General features: G+C 34.5%; 1 protein-coding gene across 1 annotated transcript in view; it reads right to left on the bottom strand.

Moving 5' to 3' along the window:
• The window catches only part of LOC123561793 (homeobox protein Hox-B1-like), an 83,809-nt gene that overhangs the window by 32,544 nt on the left and 27,322 nt on the right, over positions 1–23,943 (bottom strand). Inside the window, exon 2 of the mRNA XM_045354399.2 lies at positions 1,843–2,534. Coding sequence (XP_045210334.2) covers positions 1,843–2,449 — 607 coding nt within the window. The 5' untranslated portion in view covers positions 2,450–2,534. The remainder of the gene's footprint in view (positions 1–1,842; positions 2,535–23,943) is intronic.

Here is a 23,943-nt window from a genome sequence, read left to right as displayed (position 1 = left end):
ATTTTTGTGCTATTTAAAGCCGTTTATATGAAAATCAAAAGACAGTGTATTTTAAGATATCATTGACATTTTCTTCGTTTATTTCAGTCTATGCTGATTTAACGTTATTTCATTATTTATACTAGCAAATATTCCTATGATAAAAGGAACTATGTAGATGTCCTTAAGCAAATCTGGAGATTTTTTTATACTCTTCTTATGTTAATGGTACCATTAAAATATCCTTATTTCTCTTAGATGCTACTACATAAAAAATATGTGCAGTATGTTTCAACTCTAGAAATCATAGTGAACAGTTTATATCTGTCATAATATCTTGTCAGTGACAGGAATAACAATTACCGCCCCATACGACAATCTTTAGGACAGAAATTCAATGGTTTTAGGCCATATTTTTCTTTTTCCCAATCGCTTCCTCTTATCAGATTTGTTTCACAAAAGCTCTCATTATTAGGTATTGTTGTTAGATATTTATCTCTTTAATAAATAAACAAAGATGATATATTATTTCTATCTTCAAAGGACAAAAGCGACAGATTTTGCATGTTTGGTTAATGATAGTTGTGGAAAATCTCCACATTTGCAATTTTATCTAATTTGTATTTTCGCTGTGATATCGATTGATTTTAATTAAGGAATTTAATCACTTCATAAAAATGAAATTTGTCCCTTAATTCTTTTACAAGTTAAGCAAACGTTTATCTTTTGTTCTCAAAGATGCTTATAATAAATCTCGTTATTTTATCAGTCAAATAATCATCAATTAAAAAGATATTTGAAATACTGTATTCTAAATGTCGCGTCTTCTTTGAAAAATCCAACTTTGCTTTTGACTTTTATGAAAAAATATTTTCTTAGATATAAAGCATGCAGCATTTTACCTGAACTTAACTTATATCTTTCACGTTTCATTTACAAGCAGACTTATATCCATCTATTACATACACAATTAATTCATTAAATCTTAATCTGAAAAAGAGTTTTGAATTAATTGAAATAAAATTCATATACTTTAATTCCAACCTCTATGTAATGATTATATTTATTTGATAATTTTACTTCATTGTACATATAAGTTATCTCTATTTCTAATTATTTTCTGATATAAATTTTGCTTTAACTAGAACGGTAATCACTAATACTTTAAATATATACATTTTGTGAAAATTATATTTGAAAGAAAAATATTATTAAACAGTATGGCAAATAAAATACTTATCATACTACCATTTCATTATTATTATTATTATTGCTATTATTATTTTATGTCAGTAAATTTTGTAATATACAATGTATGTATTGTAGTCCAGGATTATATGTTTAATAACATAATTTTCTGTCAGAACATAATATACAGGGGTCTGTTTTATATACATTCATGTAAATTTATTTAACTTCTACCGTAATACTTACTACTCATTTTAATATACTTCAAATAGATTAAGTGAGAGTCTTTTACTTTGACAGTGAATCGTATTGATGAAATATCTTTTATACTCTTACAGATGACACATGGAAACCTGACTAGCTTCAACACTTTTATTTTTTTATACCCTGGTAAAACTTTGATTTTGTGTGAATTTTTTTCGATACTGTTTCCTCTAAAGTATTAAATATATATCTGTATCATATAGAAACGATATACATTTCTTAAATTATTTGTTTTAAATGTACAATGACATACATGGATATAATTCGTGACTGAACGTGTTTTATGAACTAACACGGCGACTCTTTTAAGCAGTACTCGAAATTTTCTAACTTATTATGTCTAAAACCTTTGATATGTGAAGTATAACTTGTTTTCAACCAAACTTATATCATATTAACAATTTAACCTACCTTGTTTACCAGGATTCCTTTTAATCTGCATCCATCTAAACGGTTTGGCTTGTAAACTTTGGGGTGAGGGTGACTCTGATTTCACCGGTGACGGGGGTGTCATCTGAGGGAGGTAGGCTGTATGACTTCCATTTGGTATTGAGCACTGTCCCATTGAATCAATGCACGGGCTCCCGTACACCGCTCTTCCGCCGCCCGGGGAATGTGGCGGTATGCCTCCATGTGTTGTCTGCGAGTCGCAATTTATTGCCGCAAGTCCTGTATAAGGGTCCAAACACTGAGCCAACTGCCCATCTATCTCCTGATATCCCGTGCCCCTCACTCCCCTCCCCATCATTGAATTATTTCCATTCACGTTATAATTTACATTTTGATGTTGAGAAACTACATGTCCATTTACAAGTGACAGGTCCACTCCCCCGTGTGATAAATTTATGTTATTATTATCAGAAGCATAATATCCGTGTTGTCCTGTATCTATAGAACGATTGTTCATAGAGTACCCGTAGATCGAGCCCGTACTGTCCGGAGTGTTCACACTGTATCCCGTCCCGTAAGAATGCGCATCCAAATTGCACAATGTATAATCACCCTCTGTATTCATCATTTCTGATAGCTCTTGATATTCTTAAACAATCGCTATTCCTTGTCAATTCCTAAGGCTTAAATTGGTTGTCTCGTCCTAGATGAATCTGAAAATAAATGAAGGTAAATTACGATGTGAAAATGACAACATTAGTAAAACCCATCCAAACCACGTGCTCGGCAGGAGCCAATCAAATAAGCGCTTCAGGCATGACCGATGAAAGTCCTAGCTTGATAGATGTAGCTGTGATGTATGGCTCTAAGCATTTCTGTTATTTTTTTTATCTGAAGTCAAACAGTTTCAAACGCCTAGAGTTATTTTAGTAAAAATATTGCAATATTTTAGAAAGTTGCGCGATTACCTGTACTCCTCTAGTCACACAATGATTTCAGCGTTGACTACTAACCTAGCGGAATTTTTACTATGACGAAAGCCGTTTGCTTTATTGACAGCTTCAAATGTCTCATCGGCGTTTGACACAGCCTTCCCTATACTAAACGCAACGAGCGATATCAACGTGCAAATTTTATTGCCTAATACAACATTAACGCATGTCCGTATATGATTTCATATGAAAATGATATTTGAGCGGATAAGATCACACGAATTAAGCGAACTTATAATTCTCCCCTTTTAACGAGTATCTCCAGGCGAAACCAATGCATTTTGTTTACGTCATGCTGGGACCAAACGCTGTTAAATGTGGCGTAGTAATTTTTTAATCGGACGCTTAAACGTTTTGACTTAATCTTATTTTTGATATACGTGATTTTGATTCAAATGCGCCCAGCAGCTCTAAAGACCATAGATGAAAATGCTTACAAAAATGCTTAAAGAGCCACGTACCTGCTTTAAGTGTTATATTATATTTTTTTCATTCGTTATTTTGTATAAAAGTGTACTTTTACTTTTCGTCATGGTAGTCTATTTCAAGATTTAAAATAAACATTGCCGTGTCAAATGACCTGTATTACAAAATCGGGTAGATATCTTTAGTTTAATATGACTGTAAGGTATAGACATAACATGTAATGTAGCAAAATTTAAAGAAAAAAAATTGTCCGAAAGTCATTCTCCGCATATAAACGCGATGTCCTATTTTACGTAATAAATTTATATGGAACATTTAACCAAGAGATGAAAGAAAATCTTTAAAAGTAAATGAAATAAAACTGGATACCAAAAATAACATGAGTAATATCTTAAATAAAAGTCGATTTTTTTAGCACATTTCACCGATACTAACCGAGTGGAATCTTTCTAGAATAAGACAAAAATAACTGTACTAATATCGTATAAGATCTTCACGCACGAATTTCATATCATTATTGTTTGACACGTTATCGTTTATACTTTTAAATACAATATAATTATTTCTAAGATAAAGATCAAATTTACTAACTAAAAGTAAGTTCCCACCTTTACAGCGTTATGCGAAATAAGGAAGTAATTTATAAAACATTAAATATGACCGTCCAGCTTTGGTTAGAAGACCACATGCCTGTACTACATATACAATACTAACCCGATGAAATGATGAAAGATAATCAACACATGTAACAAAGGATGCATATTATAAAATACAAACTGCCTCCTTAGCTACATTTCATATACTTTAAGTATTTAAATCATATAATATTGTTAAACATGTTCTAATGTTCGTTCTTTTTTCAGTCTCTAGAAAATTGTTGTAATCATCAATATTTTTAAACCATTACAAACACTAACTTGAATGCATTTTTAAGTCATTCTTTAGTTCATTCACTAGAAATAAAAAAAGCTATGCTCTCTTAAGCCATTTTCAAGTTCTTTCAGTAGAAACAAAATGCGTCTTCTCAAATCATTTTCGTGTCCTTTCATTAGGGGGAAAACGGTCTTAAATTTGCCAGAAAAGATACATGCGTAAATATTATCAAAACTTAAGAGAGAATGTCAATGTATTCTTTACTAAACCTATGCTTTATGTGCTTTATAGTAGAATACACTATATTTTGTGTACTTCTTTGGTTAAAGCTCACATTTCCGTGTTGAAATCGTGCAACAATTCCGTTTTCCAAAGAAAACCGAAGCTCCACCATTTTATGTTATATTTTTCAAAACGTCCATCAGTAGACATGCTAAAGTGCTAAGAAACAGAAATTTCGAAAGTGATCGATAATCTACCGATCACACGTGATCTCCCAAACAAACTGACTAATTATTGAACACTTATAAATTATTCATCGCCTTAGGTATTTTGATGACTTAGTTACATGTTTGACAGTTGAAGTCTCATCTTACATTTAGATCAGCTTTTGACCCAAATATTATTATGATCTAAACAAGTATATGCATTCAGTTGTTTCTCTCAACGGGTTTAAAGCGTCTACTACTTTTCAAAATGCTTATGTTTTTTTTAGTTTAAGGATAATTATGGTTGAATATTTTAAGTTAGTGGACATGTGTTGAAAATCCGTGTTTTCCCGTAAGATTACGTATTCAATGTATTTCGGCAGTCTACGGTTGTTGCCGAAAAAACAATATTCGGTTATGACCGAAGGATGCCGAAATTCAAAACAATGATTCGTAAACGCACGGAAATTGTCGATTATTAGTATCATTATGAAGCCATATTTGCACAATTTAGATCACATGGCGGCTGTTAGGTTTGTAATGGCGACAGAAGATCCGAATACGCTGCCTCTGAAATTGTTTTATGCAGTCACGTGCACCTAAGCGACTGTTAAGTTTTAATGGCGAAGAAGATGCAAATATGCTCCTCTTGAAATTATTTCATGCATTTACGGGCACCTAAGGGTAATTATAACCTTCTCAAGTCTGCTATGTAACTTTCTTACATGAAATAATTCTACAACCCAAACGAGATTTCGAACCGACATCAGTAAGAGGGAAGTTATTTGAAGCCAGCAGCCTGATTCATTCAGTCACGGACGCCTCTTCAGGCATATGAAATACTGTATCGTAAATAATTAGACGCCAGTCTTGTTTTGGTGAACAAGTTGTTTAGTATTTTTTTTAGTTCTAGGCAAGTCAGTTTTTTATTTTGTTTCTTTAGCACTATATATAGTTGTTAAATAATAATAATATTTTTATTTAATTTGTATATGAGGCAAACTCTGAAAGCAATGTCTGTTTCATCAAATGTGCTGCTTGCTTTGAAACTATAGAATTTTAACAAATAATTCTTTCACCAAAAACAATTCAAATCTTAACAGTAAATTGTAAAATGAGACAGAACCCATGGAAACATTTCTCTCACTCATGCATAACTGTTGATAAGGACTGAAAACTGTAAAATAGTAACTACATTATCGCAACAGCAGCAGAACAAAATGAGTTGCTTATAGGTTCATATTTCTAATCTAGGTCTAATATATCTTTAACTGTCTTATACAATATGATACATATAATATATCAAATGTATCAAACACACAACGGTCACCTAGAAAAGCAATTAAAAAGTTGTTTAATAGATAGAAATTTAAGGAAGGCATAAATATTTAAAACTTATCAAGTATTGTTTGTTTTTTTGACTGTGGAAAAGTGTTGTAATAAAAAGGTAAAATATTTCGTTCATCAGAACAGCAAACATTGAAAACGGATATTATCTAGTTTTAATTTATTTGCCTAGAAACCTTCATCAAAATTTTGCGCCAAAACCATTTTATGTAAGTTTACCTTGTTTCTAGTGAAAATGCAACAGTAAGAGCTATTTAATTAAGATAATAGTTCTCATAAGCTTCTTCTGTTGGTTTCAAGATTAGATTGTCTAGGCAAAATATTACTGAAAAAAAATATGGTACAATGAAAACATAAACAGGGGTTATGAAATAAAAGCGGGTGTGTGGAAAAAATGAATTTTCTGTCACATTTTGACTGTAAAATGTAAATACAATAGTACAGACGGACGTAAGACCTTTAGGTATGAAGTAAAACTGTGTTGGGATACATCGATTTCAGACCAAAAAATGTGTATTTCCATGGCAACCGCAGGAATATGACCGTTCATGCTCTTTGTAAGTATATTAATTAGTTGCTAAGGAACAGACAACACGACATGAGATAGTAAATGCATGCAATTTAGAATAAATATATAAAACTTATCAAGTATTGCCTTTTTATAAAAATAAAACATTTTTGACGAAATGTCGTCTGCGCGTTGTCCGAATAATGCTGAATAGCCTAAACGAAAATACGTAACAGTACACACATTGCAGAATGTCATTCTAATATGCGTGGGTAGATTTAGCAATGTATCCGTCTAGTCTACGTCCATTGAAATTCCATTAAACTAATAATCATGTTTGGTGGTGCTATATATAAAATTTGATATGAAACTTCATACAGGCTTTGAAATATCATTGCAAACCGTACTTTTTGTTTGTTTTTGTTTTGGATATAGAAAATTTACTTTTCTTTTGTTTCCGCAGACATTTATTTGTAAAACATACATAAGTGTACCATAAAAACGATATTATACTGTAATGACTGACAAGGAGTTTTTCAACTTTTAATATCCATGTCAGCGACAATTTTGCATGAATGGAGGTTTTAATTATGCAAGGTCCTGACTAAAAGTATGGTTCGTCTGTTTATAGCTACAAAATTTCCATTAAAATTAAAATAAAACAAACATTATATGGCCATAAATTTAATGCAGATGCAATATAAATGTTACTTATGCATTATCTTACAACATCTATCGCATCATAATATTTTGTGACCATTCTAAAGTTTGCAGTATCATAGACAAACTGACTCACAAGCAATATGGACAGCATGTATTACGCGTTTTTTTCTATGCTCTATAAGAACAGCATATGCCTGCTTATTTTAATATCCCAAAAACAAATTTTGGCTGTTTACTAAAATACACGTTAAAGATAAGTTTCACTCTAGAATAATATTATTTGCTGCGACCTCATGTTAGAATTACTCCACATATGAACTCCAAGCAATGGTTTTATTCAACGACAAATCACTGAATGAGAAATATTATTTCTTACTTAGACAATGCTTTAAAAAACAGTTGGGCACGTTGGTGCTACACGGGTGTGAAACTTAATGATATGTCTTTTTCTAATGTTTTATCTGATTATGATAAACATTAAAGTATACCCTCAAAGTATTTGACATTGTTATGAGCTGACATTAAGTTTAATGGTATTTTATTCATCTGCATTTATGACTTCCTTCTTTCTATAGATGCCTAATTTTATTTCTTTATTTTCTTCATGTGAGCGCGATCTCGTTATGCCTCCGCTTGAGTGCGATCCCATTACGCCTCAATTTGAGTGCGACCATGTTGCACCTCTGCTTGAACGCGATCCCGTTGTGCCTCCGCTTGCGTGCGATCCCGTTACGCCTCCGCTTGAGTGTGATCCCGTTGCGCCTCCGCTTGACCGCGATCCTGTTGCACCTCCGCTTGACCGAAATCCCTTTGCGCCTACGCTTGAGTGCGATCATGTTGCGCCTCCCCTTGGTTGCGATCTCGTTTCACATCCGCTCAAGCATGTCCCCGATGCATGTCTCGTTGCGCCTCCACTTAAGCATGTCTCATTGCGCCACCGCTTAAGCATGTCCCCGTTGCGCTTTCTTTTTTAAAAGCATGTTCTGTTGCGCATTCACTTAAGCACGTCCCCGTTGCGCTTTCGCCTTTAAACGCATGTTTCGTTGCGCCTCCGCTTAAGCATGTCCCCGTTGCGCTTTCGCTTTTAAAAGCATGTTTTGTTGTGCCACTGCTTAAGCATGTTTCATTGCGCCACCGCTTAAGCATGTCCCCGTTGCGCTTTCGCTTTTAAAAGCATGTTTTGTTGCGCCACCGCTAAAGCATGTTCCCTTTGCGCTTTCGCTTTTAAAAGCATGTTTCGTTGCGCCTCCACTTAAGCATGTCCCCGTTGCGCATCCACTTGAGTGCGATCCCGAAGCACCTCCGATTAAGCATGTCCGCATGGCGTCTGCGCTTGAGAACAACCCTATTGCGCCTCCACTCTAGCGCGATCCCGTTGAGCCTCCCCTTCAGTGCGACCTCAAAGCATCTCCGCTTGAGAGCAACCCCGTTGCATCCCGTTTGAGAGCAACTCGGTTTGAGTGTGGTACCGTTGCGCCTCCACCCCAGGATGTCTCCTTTGCCCCTTAGCTTGTTATGCCTCCGCTAAAACATGTCCTCGTTACCACTCCAGTCCAACAAGAAGCCGTCCTGATAATAATGTAACTATCAAGACTAATGATACCATAAAAGGGGTAACAGCGAAATTCAAATAATGCCTTCTTTATTTAAGTAAAAAAAAACTTCAAAGATCTTCAAAATACCTTTTGATAACAATGAGTTCCAGACATGAGGCAATGATGTTACAACTGTTTATGTGCACTTAGATTTTTTTCACCTTGAACCCTCGTTATATTCTCTTTTCATATTCAAAATATTGGAAAAATATCCGTTGCCTATCAAAATCGTGATTGGTGGTTTTCAAAGCAATTGGAAAAAGGTTTGAAACATTTGTCGTGACGTGATTTTTAACGCATTTTCGCACGTTTAAACGCGTTTCCATACTAACTGATCATCGGATAAAGACATCACGGCACCGATACCGTTTTTTTTTACTACAGAATGACGCTGGTTGCAATTTGTAACAAAAAAATGGTCTCACTTTATTACCCATTTGATAGAACACTTTGAAATGTATAAAATTAGTTGTTTCAAGTCCACGTATATATATAGTTACTTTACTGTTTATATCAACTAAGAAGTTTGTGTTCGGCGAAGATAGATGAATGTTTTACGTAAAAAAGCTACTTATAGACATGTTGTTGCGAAATTTAATTTTTCAGAAATATTAAAATGATATGCGAAAAGTTCAAATACTGGCTGCTTTAAATGTCTTTCATTTTCATCTAATATTGGGTAAAAGCCAACTCTCCAAGACATTAGAAGACAAAGAAAAGATTTTGTTGAGATACAATGTGAGAACATAATCATTACGCTCCTACCAACATTAGAAGGAAAACACTGAATTAGTTACAAAACAGTTGTTTACAGACTCTGTATTGAACACTGTTTTGAACGTACTGGAATATTTGATTAAATAACATATATTACGATCAGTGTACAAAACAAATTAGGTGTGCATAGCTGCATGTTCATATCTTTACGAGAGAAGGTCATATGCATATTTAATTTATTTATTACATATGTCAAAACTTGTATTCAAATGTGCAATTGATGACACCGTTTTAAACACATTTTGTTTACACCGAAAGTGAAGATAAAGCAATCGATCAACTGTTATATTGATTATGTGAAAAACGAACATTTGACTTGGATCATGGGGTCATTTCAGCTCAATCCATCATTTCTGTCTGTTTCCATCAAATATTGCGAGTCTCAATTTGTTAAACAAAACTCCTCTTTTAATGACTTCAAAACTGAAATATGATTGGATAATTAAGACGTGAGCATATGTGTAACGTAGGATTAAACACCCAGACCTGGCAAATACCAGAATTTTTAATTTGAAAGGATCACTGCATTTCGGAAATGTCGACATTTTGTTCCATCGATGAATGTCAGAATAATTTGTACAATATGTTTGAATGTCAGGAAGCCGGCAATTTGTATACAAATTTAATTACTTGATGCTTTTATTTCAGTTTTTCAAAAATATTTCACGCGTCTTGGTCACGGCCTTTTCTTAGCTAAAATCGTAATTATGCATCCAAAGATAATTTTTGTTTCTCTTCCTTAAATTTATCGAACAGATTGATAAAACGAAAAAGAGGACATCGTGTATAATGTGGTGCAAATGAAATCCGGTTTATGGCTTAAAGCATCAATTTATTTTAACAACTCCCCTTAAGGTGCGTAAATACCTTTTGAAAAATAAAATGCTATTCAAAACAGCAACGGCATTTTGTAAATATGATAAAATAAAAGTAAAATTTTCAAAATATTTATTTCATAAAATCGTTTAAAATGTTACAATATTTCGCAGTTCAACTTTAGAAAAAGACTACCATCCTTCGGGCGAAACGGCCTTGACAGTTCGACACGCTTCTTGATATGACTTCAGGAGCTTTTGCAACGGGAGAAGTCAATAGCCCAGAGGCTTAAACAATGAAATAATACGTCAAAATTTTAAATATTAGTAACATTATTAGTATTACAAATGTATTAAAGTGCAATAAAACGTCCATGTCATATGTTTGACACTTAGCTCTGGGTTAAAAAGTTTAAAACAATTGTCTAGTTAGGTCGCGGTGATTTATGGTAGTTTTCATACATTCTAACAAGCGACTTGATGCTTTTTTTTTGGAAAGTCAAAATATTGTTTAAACAGCATAAATACACATGATACTAATTTTATTGTGTATACTGAAAATATTGACTTGCAATGCATAGAGTCGAAGAATAGACATTAAAAAATAAAACGCGACATTAATTTTTATAATGGTAACTTCACAACAAAAAACATAACACATATGATAACATCGAAATAACATAACTCTAATAAAAAGTTTCATAACGTGCTGTTGTTGTTGATGATGATAAAATAATGTTGCTAGCTGTTATTATTATTATTATTTTAATATCACAACGTGTGTAATATAGTAGGAGTTGACTTTAGATTATCCTTATATTTTTATAATGTAGATGATAACTGAGATCATTGGATAAATGATGACAAAGGGGTCGAATTGACAATGCTTTCTGATGAAAGCCATTCAAATTAGCGTACTTTTGAATACTATATAAGAAACTTAGAAAATGTAACACAGTAATTTGCATATTTTGGACTGAAAGTACACTTTTCAATTTAAGATTGGACGGTTGGGGACGCTATTTGTTTTATCATACATATCAAAAAGTTACATAATACAAATAAATAATAAACTACCGACTGACGTAATTAAAACTTTAAAAACAGATAGCAACGTTAATAAAATATTAAAATTAGTATGAAATTATGATTTGAGCCGTGCCATGAGAAAACCAACATAGTGGGTATGCGACCAGCATGGATCCAGACCAGCCTGCGCATCCGCGCAGTCTGGTCAGGATCCATGCTGTTCGCTTTTAAAGCCTATTGGAATTGGAGAAACTGTTAGCGAACAGCATGGATCCTGACCAGACTGCGCGGATGCGCAGGCTGGTCTGGATCCATGCTGGTCGCATACCCACTATGTTGGTTTTCTCATGGCACGGCTCATACGAAGTACAGCTGAATTCCTTTCATTTTATATGTCACATTTTTTCTTCCTGACTAACGCTATTGGTAGGTTTTCTAAACATTACATTATATACAGGAGATTTTTGATAAATACTTATATATTGCCTTCTATTAAAGATACAATACATTCTTATTTACAATAACTAGCAAATGTAATTAAAACTCATCGTTCAAACACTTGTTCCTTCAACGCGATTTGATGTTTGTTTTGGGTTTAACGCCGTTTTTCAACAGTATTTCAGTCATGTAACGGCGGGCAGTTAACCTAACTAGTGTCCCTGGATTCTGTACCAGTACAAACCTGTTGCCAACTTCTTACATGAATCAGAGGTGGAGGACAAATGATTTCAGACACAATGTCTTTTATAAAATCGTCACGGAGAACATATACACCCCACCCGGGGATCGAACTCACGACCCGCGATCCCCAGATCGACGCTCTCCCTGTTGAGCTAAGCGTACTTGTGCCACTTCTGCTACTATTACTACTAAAATCTTCTTTATTTTCATACTCATCGTAAACGTCCGAAAGAAACAGAAACAAAGAGATTTATAGGACAACAAAACATTGCATAAAATTAAGTAATGTCTGTATGATACAAGTTATATGAATTAAGGTACTAAAATGGTCGGTTGCATAGAGAAAATAAGTACTCACAAATTGACAACGGAAGCGACATCTAATAGTATATCTGACATATAAGCGGAATAGCATAGCTCTTAAAACGTTATTAAGGTTATTTTATACATTTACCAAAGAAACTTTCTGAAAAGCTATGTGAAGCTTAAATGGTACTTTTGTGCCTGCTTTATGAACATGATTATAGCGAGGAGGCACAGGACCTGTTCGTTTCACACAGTCTGGGATACGTCGGTCGCATGAGCGGCTTGAAAAAGAACTCTCGGCGGTTTTTGGACAAAAGAAAGTTCCAACGTACGCATATATAACGACTTGCAAGTACAATGTAGAAAAATAAATGTAAAAAAAAATTATGATTTTATATAGTGCCCTATTCCAAATAAGTCAGCGAAATCATCCTTGAGGTATGATTAAATCTTTCCTGATATTTACTCCAAATTTCAATATGTTTATCCGAATTTACATCGCGAAAATATATGATTTGCCGCTTAACTTATCTCGTAAAACTGTCGCACATCGGCGTACACTGGATAGACCCGGGCAGTGCCGGGAAGCCAAACGAATGCATAGCCGGCTGCCAGCGATGGAACGGCGTACGCCGCAGAAGTAACACGAATTGCCCCTGAGAAAGAAAAACTAGTCTTTTTGTTCTTTTACCAAAATATGTGTACTGTTACAATGTACGTGGCACATTTTATGCGTACTTAAACTTAAATGTGAACTATTTTGTTGTATTACATTGTTAATGTATGCAATGTTGTATTTCTGAAAATAGTCTTCAAGCATATAAAGTGACGAATGTTTCATATTGCAACTTTGACAAAGGTGGAACGTTTTACACGTAGAAAAAATAATGACCCCTAAATGGTTTGGATACATCGTGGTATTTCTTTAGATATATGGTAATTTAATAATATTGCTGACAACCCCATACAGCTTCTGTTGAAAGCGATTAACTTCTATTTTGTGTATGGAGTTGATATTTAATTTCCAAAACCTTGTACAGGAGTATCACACCCTACAAAGGTAAAGCGAACGCATTTGAAATCGTATTTCTTTGCGATTATCATGACAGACATAGAGTGCCATTTATAGCTCAAAAGGTTAATACATTCATAGATGACATTTCACATCAATATTAGTGAATGTATGAGAAGTGAGTTTATTAAACCTCAATTGCGCTTGCAGGTTTCAGTAATGCAAGACGCGGGAGCAACCATAGCTCTCCATAGGCCGTCACTTTCGCTCGGCCAATTTAATTTAAGCCAATTCAATCAATCCGGCAGGGGGCGCAGCATGGTGTTATGCAAATGATATAATTATTGAAAGAAATCGATTATTAACTTAATCGAGAAGTGGTTTGTAGCAAAAATAAGCATATGGTTCTAGAAAAGAGGATTAAGTGAATAATGTGTTTATTTTTGAAACGCTCAAGTTATTAGCCACGGTTATAAATGCTTTTATACTTGCATGATTTCAAAACATTAAGTAAACATAAAATGAGGTAAACGATGAATTTTTGATGACATATTACAAACTGCTGCGCATTCAAAAATACAACCTACTCTTTTTGGCAGGCATTCAGCGAATTAATATTTTAGTACGATTGTTTAACCTTAAGCATGCTAGATAAATTGTCGTCTGCTGGAAATGTCGTCTGCTAAAATTGTAAAGTTCATTCAATTTGCTCCAAAATTGGAAGAAATATTGTCAGAGTAGCAAACAGCTTGGAACCAGATCAGACGCCGATTTAATCGGCGTCTGATCTGGTTCCAAGCTGTTTGCAAAGGTTGTTAAACTCGCCTGCAGCAGGCTAAGGGTTAACTTCAATAGCTCTGCAATTATAAAGTTAAACTGTGATTACCATGAATATCTAACCAATAAAACATTTGCAGTAGGCCTAAATGATGAAACGTATAACAAGATCCCACTGAAGCCTAGAACGCGACTAAGCAAAATGACAGCAGACTCAGTATGATCAAATCTTTTTCATGAGAGGTAATAAAAGGTGCAAACCCCCTCATGTCCCCCACCGTCTGGCACCGGCATGAGCGGAAAATTCTGTTATAGTACAATTGAATGGACTCTATGATCGCAAAGGACAAGAAAATATAACAACACTTAGCCTTTGGGACTATGGTAACAGAAGGACCGACAATATGTTTGTTAAATTTGTATTTAGTATGCTTAAAATATGTCCGTAAAACGTCGCCGAATGTTTACGAGTTCAACCTCATACGAAATGCACTATCACACAATCCGGAATTTAGAAATTAATAAAAAAGTGAAGTTGAACTTTATATTAAGTGTAAAACGTTTAAATGTTTTCGTGTTGCCTGTTAAGAATGTACTAAAGCTAATCTTAAAAAGTGCCCCTTCATTTTGTCAAAATTCTTACCACAAATAGTGAATACGAACCTTTTTACTTTTTGAAAGGTGTAGGTGATGGAAAATTTACATCTAACAACAATCTACAAGATGAAGACAAAATGGATACCATGAAACATTCCATGAAAATGTTACATATAATCTAATCTAATTCCTTTCCTCAGAGGTGCAGACTTGCGAAACACCCTAACGTCCACTAGAATCGGCTTGAAATACAAGAATAAATATCAAACAGGGAATGCCTCTGTCTCCCCAAAGCGAAACCCACAGCACGCAGAAGTGCACACTTCTAACATACACACAAACTCACACAAAGCAAACACACAAGGACAAAACAAACAAAGGAACACAGTGGGGTACCGCCTTGGAACGGTCAGTGGCAAAAACACCGCTGGGGAGCTTAAACCAACTGAAGCCGAACTGTATTGCAGTGACTGATTAAACGTAGCAACAGTGCGTTCAGGTATGGGCCGGCTTTCTACGGCCGCCACACGACACTTAAAGACTTCTGTTGTGAAAGTTAAGAGATCAAATTTATTAGCAAATCCTTTGGAAATATAACCAGCATGTTGAAAATATGGACACCACATTAGAATGGTCAGTCCATTGAAGAAAACATTAAAAAAAGACAGCATGAAACAGGACACCAAAACCAAGAAACAAGAATACATTAGACGAAATATCTTAGAACAGTCTAGGTAAAGATGGCAACTGAGGGTAGGTGTGGAAGTCTGTCAAGTTAAACTTTCTTGATGGTTACAGAACTCAAAAAGATGCCCGCTTACCTAAAACTTCAGTACATTGAGGTACACAATAATTTATCAGAAATTATAGCACAACGAATGTAACTTCTACTGGTATATCCGAGACAGTTAAAAGCGGCATTCTACTCTCATAAAGGTCAGATAGCAACAGGCGCGCTTGCCAGTCCACATATTGTGTTTGACTGACCGAAATTCAGATCTACAAACAGCTTCATTAATGTGACTATTGACTATCGTATTTCTAAAAGAACCGTAGCGATATCAATGGAATTGTCAATGGCATCTCCTGATGCTGATTGATGTAAAAAATAATATACATGGCAATTAGTGGCCTTACATTTTTGCACATGTTACATCTTGGAATGGGGATCCACTTCTTTGTAAACTTGAGCCGCAGATTTTGCTTGCGAAGTCACATATAAAGTCAAACAGGCAAAGACAACATAAAACATGGAAGAATTGGTACAAATGGCTTTCGGTGCTTCCGAGGGATCTACTTTTCAGATTTTATTTACTTCACAACAGCGGGTGTTAAGTGCTGTGTGGCGGCCGTAAAAAGTCGCCCCGACTTCATCTCAGTGTTGTTATATTTTCTGGTCCTTCGGGATCACTGATTTCAATTCATTTAGATTTGAAGATTGAATACTGCTTAAGGCGGTGCTAGGGGGCGAGGGCAGTGTTGCATTTTCCATTACTGCACATGAACAGACTCAATCAAACCGAGTCTACAATTTTCACTGTTTGCCTTGTTTTCGGTGCTTCCGAGGGATCTACTTTTCAGATTTTATTTATATGCTATTTAACAGAGATAATATTGAAAATATTAGTAGTGAACGAAACTCTCGCAAGTTATACTGGAGTATTTCAATAGATACTGTTATGGCTTTAAACAAATGCAATTTTATGGCTTTAAGCCAGTGATCAAGGACAGACTCGATTAAACGGAGTCTGCTATAATTTTGCTTAGTTGCGTATTGTGCTTCTAAAAGGATCTTCTTATAGATTTAGTAAATGTTATGTAGTTTACCATTTCCAAACATATACTGTTGTTTTTTTATATAAAGTTTTCACTGCGCAGAAATATACCCATGAAATTTACAAAATATATATATTTTCCATTCTTCTCTGGAAGTATATAGAAACTTGGAGATATAAAACCGACTAAAAGGTCTTTATAAGCCGCCTTTATAAACAAAAACAATATTATGTAACTTTTTATTTTATGATAAATTTCACCCATTAAAAAGCAAAATTATCAGTAAAAGGGTAGAAGTATTTTACGCTTAACTAATATTATTTAATTATCTATTCCGTTTTACTGGTATGTTGCACGATATGGTGCAATATACATTTCTTTGTTACTGCATATGATAAAACACACATGAATTCTTATTTTTTTAAAAAAATCTTGCATAACTCGTACGAACGGCCCACTAGAGATGTATATTTTTTGTTTAGACAAAACCATTCATGAGATATTCTGTAAGGAAATTCAACGTCATATGGAAATCCACTTTTAATTAGATGCTTTCGGGTTCAGTTTTAAAATCATTCGGTTGCATAGATGATTACCTCATATGACTCCACTTAAAGCTTTCTGAAGGTATGAAGATATGAAAGTGACCTTTTATTTTTACTTACACAAGGCGATAAAATACTTCGCAAAATGCGGATACATTATTTCGTCCTTTCAGATTTGATACAAAATATGATAAAAAGATAATTTAAAACAACATATGTTTTTTTTCAAAATGTGCACAATGCACCTTTTTTGTTAAAAATAAGGCTTTTTACTTTGAACCGGAATTTTGTATTGTTTCTTAACAAAAAGAAGACACATGTCCAGCAAGAAAAGCCACAAAAAAGCAAACAAAAAACAAACAAACAAAAAAAAAAAAAAAAAAAAAAAAAAAGAAAGAAAAGAAAAACAAAGCACCCGCTCATACAGCACTCCAGATGGAAATAGGTATACGTGTAAACGTATACACGTGCACATCGCCTGAACACATGCATACATAAACACAAAATCATGTGCAATAACAAAAACACAGAAATACAAACAGACACACACAAACATGATAAATGGACACAGCAGAGCACCGCCTCGGAAAAGGCTATAGGCAACTTTACGCCAGGTTGTCTATTATACATCGCTGTAAATAAAGGGTTTATTATTCTTTATATTAAAAACGAAAAAGATAAAAGTAAACTTACCCATTTCAAATTGTCCAGTTTGATTCCTTAAACTTAAAGTTTAAAATACTTCTGTAATTATTCAGATATAAGGAGAAAATATGTAAATTGGCTGTTTATTGGGCGTGTATTATCAATTCTATTTTGATTGATGTGGGCTTCATGCAAACTACAAGTAATGATAAATACCAACAGAAAACCAGCATAATACATGTACTGCATTTATTAATATTGTCACGGTCGAAAAATGCTAGAATGCTTCCGATAGTTGTATTGATTATCACTTAGTTACGTCCCCTTAATCGATACCTACCATTTGCTGCTATATGCAGCAAGAGTCTGCTGCTGATGTTTAAGAGGTAAGTACATACTTCATAGTCTTTGATATATTATTTTTAAGATCGTTGGGAATATCAGAAACATGTCTACATTTTGTGGAACATTCTCTGTGCGTTCGTTTTCTCACTTGACGACCAGCTTCCCCCCTCCCCCCCACTGAACCTCTTAGCCAATTTTTTTTCAGCTTCTTTAAAACAAACCAAGCACAGGTCATGTTCATAAAAAATAATTCGTTACAACTCAACATGTTTTTAAAATTTCTCATATACTATCAGTGCAATAATATAATTTAAACGTTTTTAGACTGAACGGCTGAAAGTTGGCAGTGGCGGAAGAGGGGAGGGGAGAGAGGGGCTGATCCCAAGTGTATGTTGATTAAGTGGTGAAAATCTGTCCTAAAACATTAATACATTTCTTCTTTAAAGGTTGTTTAATGTTAACTTTAAGCTAAGACCACATTTTTCATGTCAATTTATAAATATTTCAATTTATGTTTTCAAGCTTTCAGATGGGAATGTAAGTTTAAAATTTGGAAAAACTCTGTTTGCCATTGGAAGATGTTCTAAATATTAATTATTTCAAATCAGATAGCAGTATCATTCAAAAATCGCAACACAATTTTAACTGCATCACATACTTATTAGGCAATTAACATGTTTTTGTAAAATACGATTTTTGTTTTATTTTTGTTTGTTAGCATTAACTATCACAATATGTAGCTAGTTTCTATATTTAAAAATATTAATTTGAATCTGGAGGACGTGCACATTTTAACCATACACAATGCCAACCGTAACAGAAATTTAGAAATTGCTTTAAGAATTTCAATGTTGGTGGGGAAAGTGGGGGAAAAAAAGGTTTCATTGGAGAATTTACAATGGGGTTTTAATAAGAACAAAGGTTGTGTGATAATTGATGTTTAGGTTTGACTCGCAGAATAACAGCATTATGTAACATTATAACACTTCACAACACTGGCGTCAGACCAGAAAATTCCATTGTACATATTATACTGTTGGTATTCCATGATAACCATGGTAACCAAAGGGAAGATATTCTAGCCCACTGCAATCACATATTTCTCGCTTGGAAAATGGTTACTTTGCGTTGGGTACGTTATAGGTAAACTTCCCTAGTGAATTTCCATTCCAGACAACAATTCTTTTGATTGGCTGATGGGAAAATGCAATTCAAGCGTTCTTTCAACTACACGTGTATGCTAAAGCATATGTATTACACATGAATACGCAATTGGATTTTTCAGATTAAAAAAAACCCAACAAATGTGGACCACTCTATGGTTCATCTAAGACGACTTTCATTCATCATTTCGAGTTTTATTGTAAATCCCAGAGTATTGAACAATCTTTTATTGTTTGTTCACGTTTCCCTGTTTATGACCATGGTGACCATGGTTATCATAGTAAGCTTAGAGGTAGGACATGACAGGTACAATATTTACTTTTTAGTCTAGAGGCAGAGTTTCAGGAGAGCTCCCTACAAGGCAGAAATTGTCTTTCCGATTTAGCCATCTTTTTCACATTACCATTTCCAGAACAACAACTGCAGTTTAACAAACAATTTTCAGTTCATAGATGACAAAGACACGTTGCCTGTGGTCAGAAAAGGATGTAATAAGGAATGGTCCCTTTTCTTACTCGTTTGAACAATAAACAATGTCGCAGGATAAACCCCGATTTTTATTTGCTTAGGGTCAGGTTAGTTCTAGCGGGTTTCAATCAGTTATGGAACTATTTCGCCCTTTTGTCTTCCTCACATTATAAACATCTGCTTTGTTCGCGGTATAACACATTTTGTTGAAAAAACCTCACAAATTATCTACTGTTATTTTGATACTAAAAGGTAATATTTACACATTTTAGTTGATAATACCTACAAAGAACATATATAGGTCAATATATTCATAAATATTATTACTACAACTTCTGGAGCATTCGAGGTGTAAACCTTCAAAATACAATTGTGGACCTCAAAAAGTTATTCGTTATGTGCACTTTTAAAAATGATAATGAAGGATTTATACAACGAACAGAAGATCTGAATGAGAACTAACAATTGTACCAGGACCATTTTTGGAGTATAAGATTTTGTGAACAAATATCGTTTGCTCATGTTAGTAGGTCGTAAGTGTCGATAGTCTTGTTAAAGGTGGTTAAACAGATTTTGATCAAATAAAGGATTTGTTCGAAACTTAACATCTGATCATTTGCATTTATTTGTTTTCACTTAACGCTTGATTAAAGAGTTTTTCAATGTCTGTGTTTTTCAAAAGTTGATTTCCCTTCGTGATTGTCCAACCAAATAGGGTTATGCGAAGTTGTCTATCCTGTGACATTGATTTTACTTTTATTTGGTTTTTAGTCACATGAACACAGTTCACAAGGCGACTTTCTAGCTTTCAGTGGCCAGGCGTTATATACCTTTGTAGAACAAGCCAGTATAGCTTCCTCACATGACGACCTGAGTATTGATGTTTTAAGCGCATTTAAAAGGAAATAATAAGAATATATGTGGCTATTAAATATTTTACTTAACACGAAGGAATAGAGCATTTACAGAGAGGCTTCTATTTTAGTAAAACAACGAAAAGTAGGAAGATTCAATTTGAAAACATTCACACTGAAGTATTTATACGCCAATGCAAAATAAAATTGACCATTTAGGGTCTTAAGGTTTAGCAGTATATCACAAACCACAGAATGTTTTAGAAAAGAAACTACATCATTCTTTAAAAACAACCTATCTGTCCAATACATTTTACCATTCTGTCCCGTAGAATTGGATACTTAAAATATTCTAAAAGAGTTGTCCCCCTTTAAAAAGGAATGCCATTTGTAAAGAAATAAAAGTAAACAATTGTCAAAAACGATAATTGACCTAGTCATGTAAAGTTTTTGCTGCAAATGCATCAAAATGGAGACATATAACAGCTTTTTAAAAATGATGAGTTTTTAGAGGCGTTGAACTGTCCAGAAGTGTGGCCCCTTCATGCAGTCCCTTACCAGAATTTAATACATATATGAGTAAATTGACAATGGTTTTGTGGAATAATATATAAATGCTTTATATGCTGTGTAATTTTTATGTAAAACAATTCTTTCTTTCTATGATGTGGTGATGTTCGGTCTTTTTCTCCGAAACATGGGCCTAACTCTTAAGGAAGATATGACTGGACAAAGTGGTTATTTCTCCAAATATTATTAATAATTTGTTCTGTTTTCGTTGGGTTTAAAGGCAAACTGACACAGTTGTTATAGATTATATGGCGACGTTCCAGCTTTTGATGGTGGTGGAAGACCCCAGGGGCCCCTTCGTGTATTATTTCATTAGGGGCAGGCACCTGGATAGAAGCACTGGCCTTCCGTTAAGCATGCCGGATGGCTTCCTCACATGAAGAATTCAACGTCCCACGGGATGCTCGAACATACATGAATAAGGGGCAAGTGATTCGAAATCAGCGACATTAATCACACATCTACGGAGGCCCCTTATATTTAATAAAATTGGAAATGAAAAGATTGGATTCAAAACGTTTCTGACAGACAACCCTTATCTGAATGTTAAAATGTTTCTGTTTTCACCACAAGGTTTGTTTGTTTGTTTTGGGTTTAACGCCGTTTTTCAACAGTATTTCAGTCATGTAACGGCGGGCAGTTAACCTAACCAGTGTTCCTGGATTCTGTATCAGTACAAACCTGTTCTTCGCTAGTAACTGCCAACTTCCCCACATGAATCAGAGGTGGAGGACTGTAGGACCACATTCGTAACAGATCGCATTTGTAACAGGTGTTACAAATGCGATCGCATATGTAACAGGTGTTACAAATGGGATCGCATATGTAACAGAAATCAAGCACATTTGTAACAACTTTTGAGACAAATGTAATCGATGCCGATTTTTGATGTGACATCTGATCACATTTGTCACATGTCATTTTCAATCGGAAAAATGAACAAAAAAGTGCATTTTTACATCTGAAACACATTTGTAACATGTTTTAGCTCCCTTGTATACGAAGTGACAAAGTAAGCTATTGTGATCAACCTTTGTATGTCGTCCGTCGTCCGACCGTCCGTCCGTTCACATTTTGTTTGTGAATACGATAGAGACAACATTTATTATTTGATTTTGACAAAACTTGCACAGAACGTGTATATATCTATGATATCTCGGTTCCTTTCAAAAACCAGCCATATCACCTTATTCGTCTTGGAGTTATGGCCCAAGAGATGGAAATAATTACTGATTATAGCCTTGTGAACCCGATAGAGATCACATTTTTGTTTATTTTGACTAAACTTGCATACAACTTATATATCTATAAGATCTCGGTTTCTTTCAAAAACAACAGTATTGCACCATTTTACTTAGAGTTACGGCCCCTGAATTGGCAAAAAAAAAAACATGCTGATTTTATCCTTGTCAACACAATGGAGACTACATTTATTATTTGATTTTTATCAAACTTATAAAGGATCTCATTTCCTTTAAAAACAGCCATATCGCGCCATTTGTCTCGGAGTAACGGCTGAAATGGCAAAATTTGTCTTGTGAACACAATAGAGACCATATTTATTATTTCATTTTGACCAAACTTGTATAGAAGTTAAATATCTATAACATTTCGATTCCGTGCGAAAACCAGCTATATAGCACCATTTGTCCTGGAGTTATGGCCCCTAAAATGACAAAATTTGCTGACTTTAGCATTGTAAACATGACAGAGATCACATTTATTTTTTGATTTTGACCAAACATGCATTGAAATTATATATCATTAAGATCTTGCTATTTTTCCTCGAAGAGTAGCCACATCACGCTATTTGTCTTAAAGTTATGGCCCCTGAAATGGCAAAATCGCAAGTTTAATAACATGTTTAGTGTAGTATTACTCATGTTAGCGATAGTGGGCCATGACGACCCTATTGTTGATTAGAGGGATATTTCCGGTCAGGTTAATAGCTTGGTACTGGTTTGTTATCTGGCAATTAAACTTGGAAAGAATACAGTTATCATGACTGATCTGTACATAGTAGCATGGTTCTACATGTACATGTCATTTATAAATTTCCCATATCGGTTTTGGTTTGTAAGATTTCATTTTTACTGAATGCATGAATATATGAATATGTATCATTAAAGAGGAAGGTGCACACCATATGCAATCCCTATTCAACTTTTATAATCAGCAAATCGCTGATTGTATCGCTTCAACAACAAATAAAATGCACTAAAAACAAGATCAAGGCAGTCTCGACTACAAAGAAAGTCTTATAAAAGCTTGTTTTCGTAGAACACCGGGTATATATACATTTATGTATACTTAATCATTTACGTATACTTTTGAATAGTGACTAGCTTGACTATTCGAAGACTGTTCATGGCTATTGTTCTGATCCTGATGTCGTCGGCGTGCGCAGGTTCGTTTTCAAAGATAGGTTTTTCGTTTTCGTTTTGTATATCTTTGTCAATCCGCATTGCTTTGAACATCAAAAATAAAAAAATACTTATACTGACGACAATGGATACATCAAATGAAATATGTCCTATTCAATACCCTGACGTGAAATTTATTGGATAATATTTACTAAGAGAGTCTTCTTGCCAGGCCTGGTGTCTGTATTCGTATGGAAACACTCTTATTTTGTATCTCTATATGAGCGGCACAAGTAACTCCATCGACGAGGGTGATGCAGTGGATAGTTTTGCAGATTACGAAACCGGCGGAGCCTGTTGAATTCCCAGTCAGAGCCGGAATTTCCGCAGATATTGTGTCTCTCATCCACCCAGTTAAGACTTCACGTGTATCGGTATGTTTTACCAGACCCGTAAACGATTGTATGAGTGTAAACTCGTCAATAAGCCAGGGTATAATTTCAATTAATATTAATATTAATATTAATGGGAGGAACTAACCATCGACTAGAGTGTCGAGGGATACA

The sequence above is a fragment of the Mercenaria mercenaria genome, chromosome 10 (genome assembly GCF_021730395.1).
Source record: "Mercenaria mercenaria strain notata chromosome 10, MADL_Memer_1, whole genome shotgun sequence".
Classification (NCBI taxonomy): domain Eukaryota; kingdom Metazoa; phylum Mollusca; class Bivalvia; order Venerida; family Veneridae; genus Mercenaria; species Mercenaria mercenaria.
This window is presented reverse-complemented; position numbering and strand designations above follow the sequence as displayed.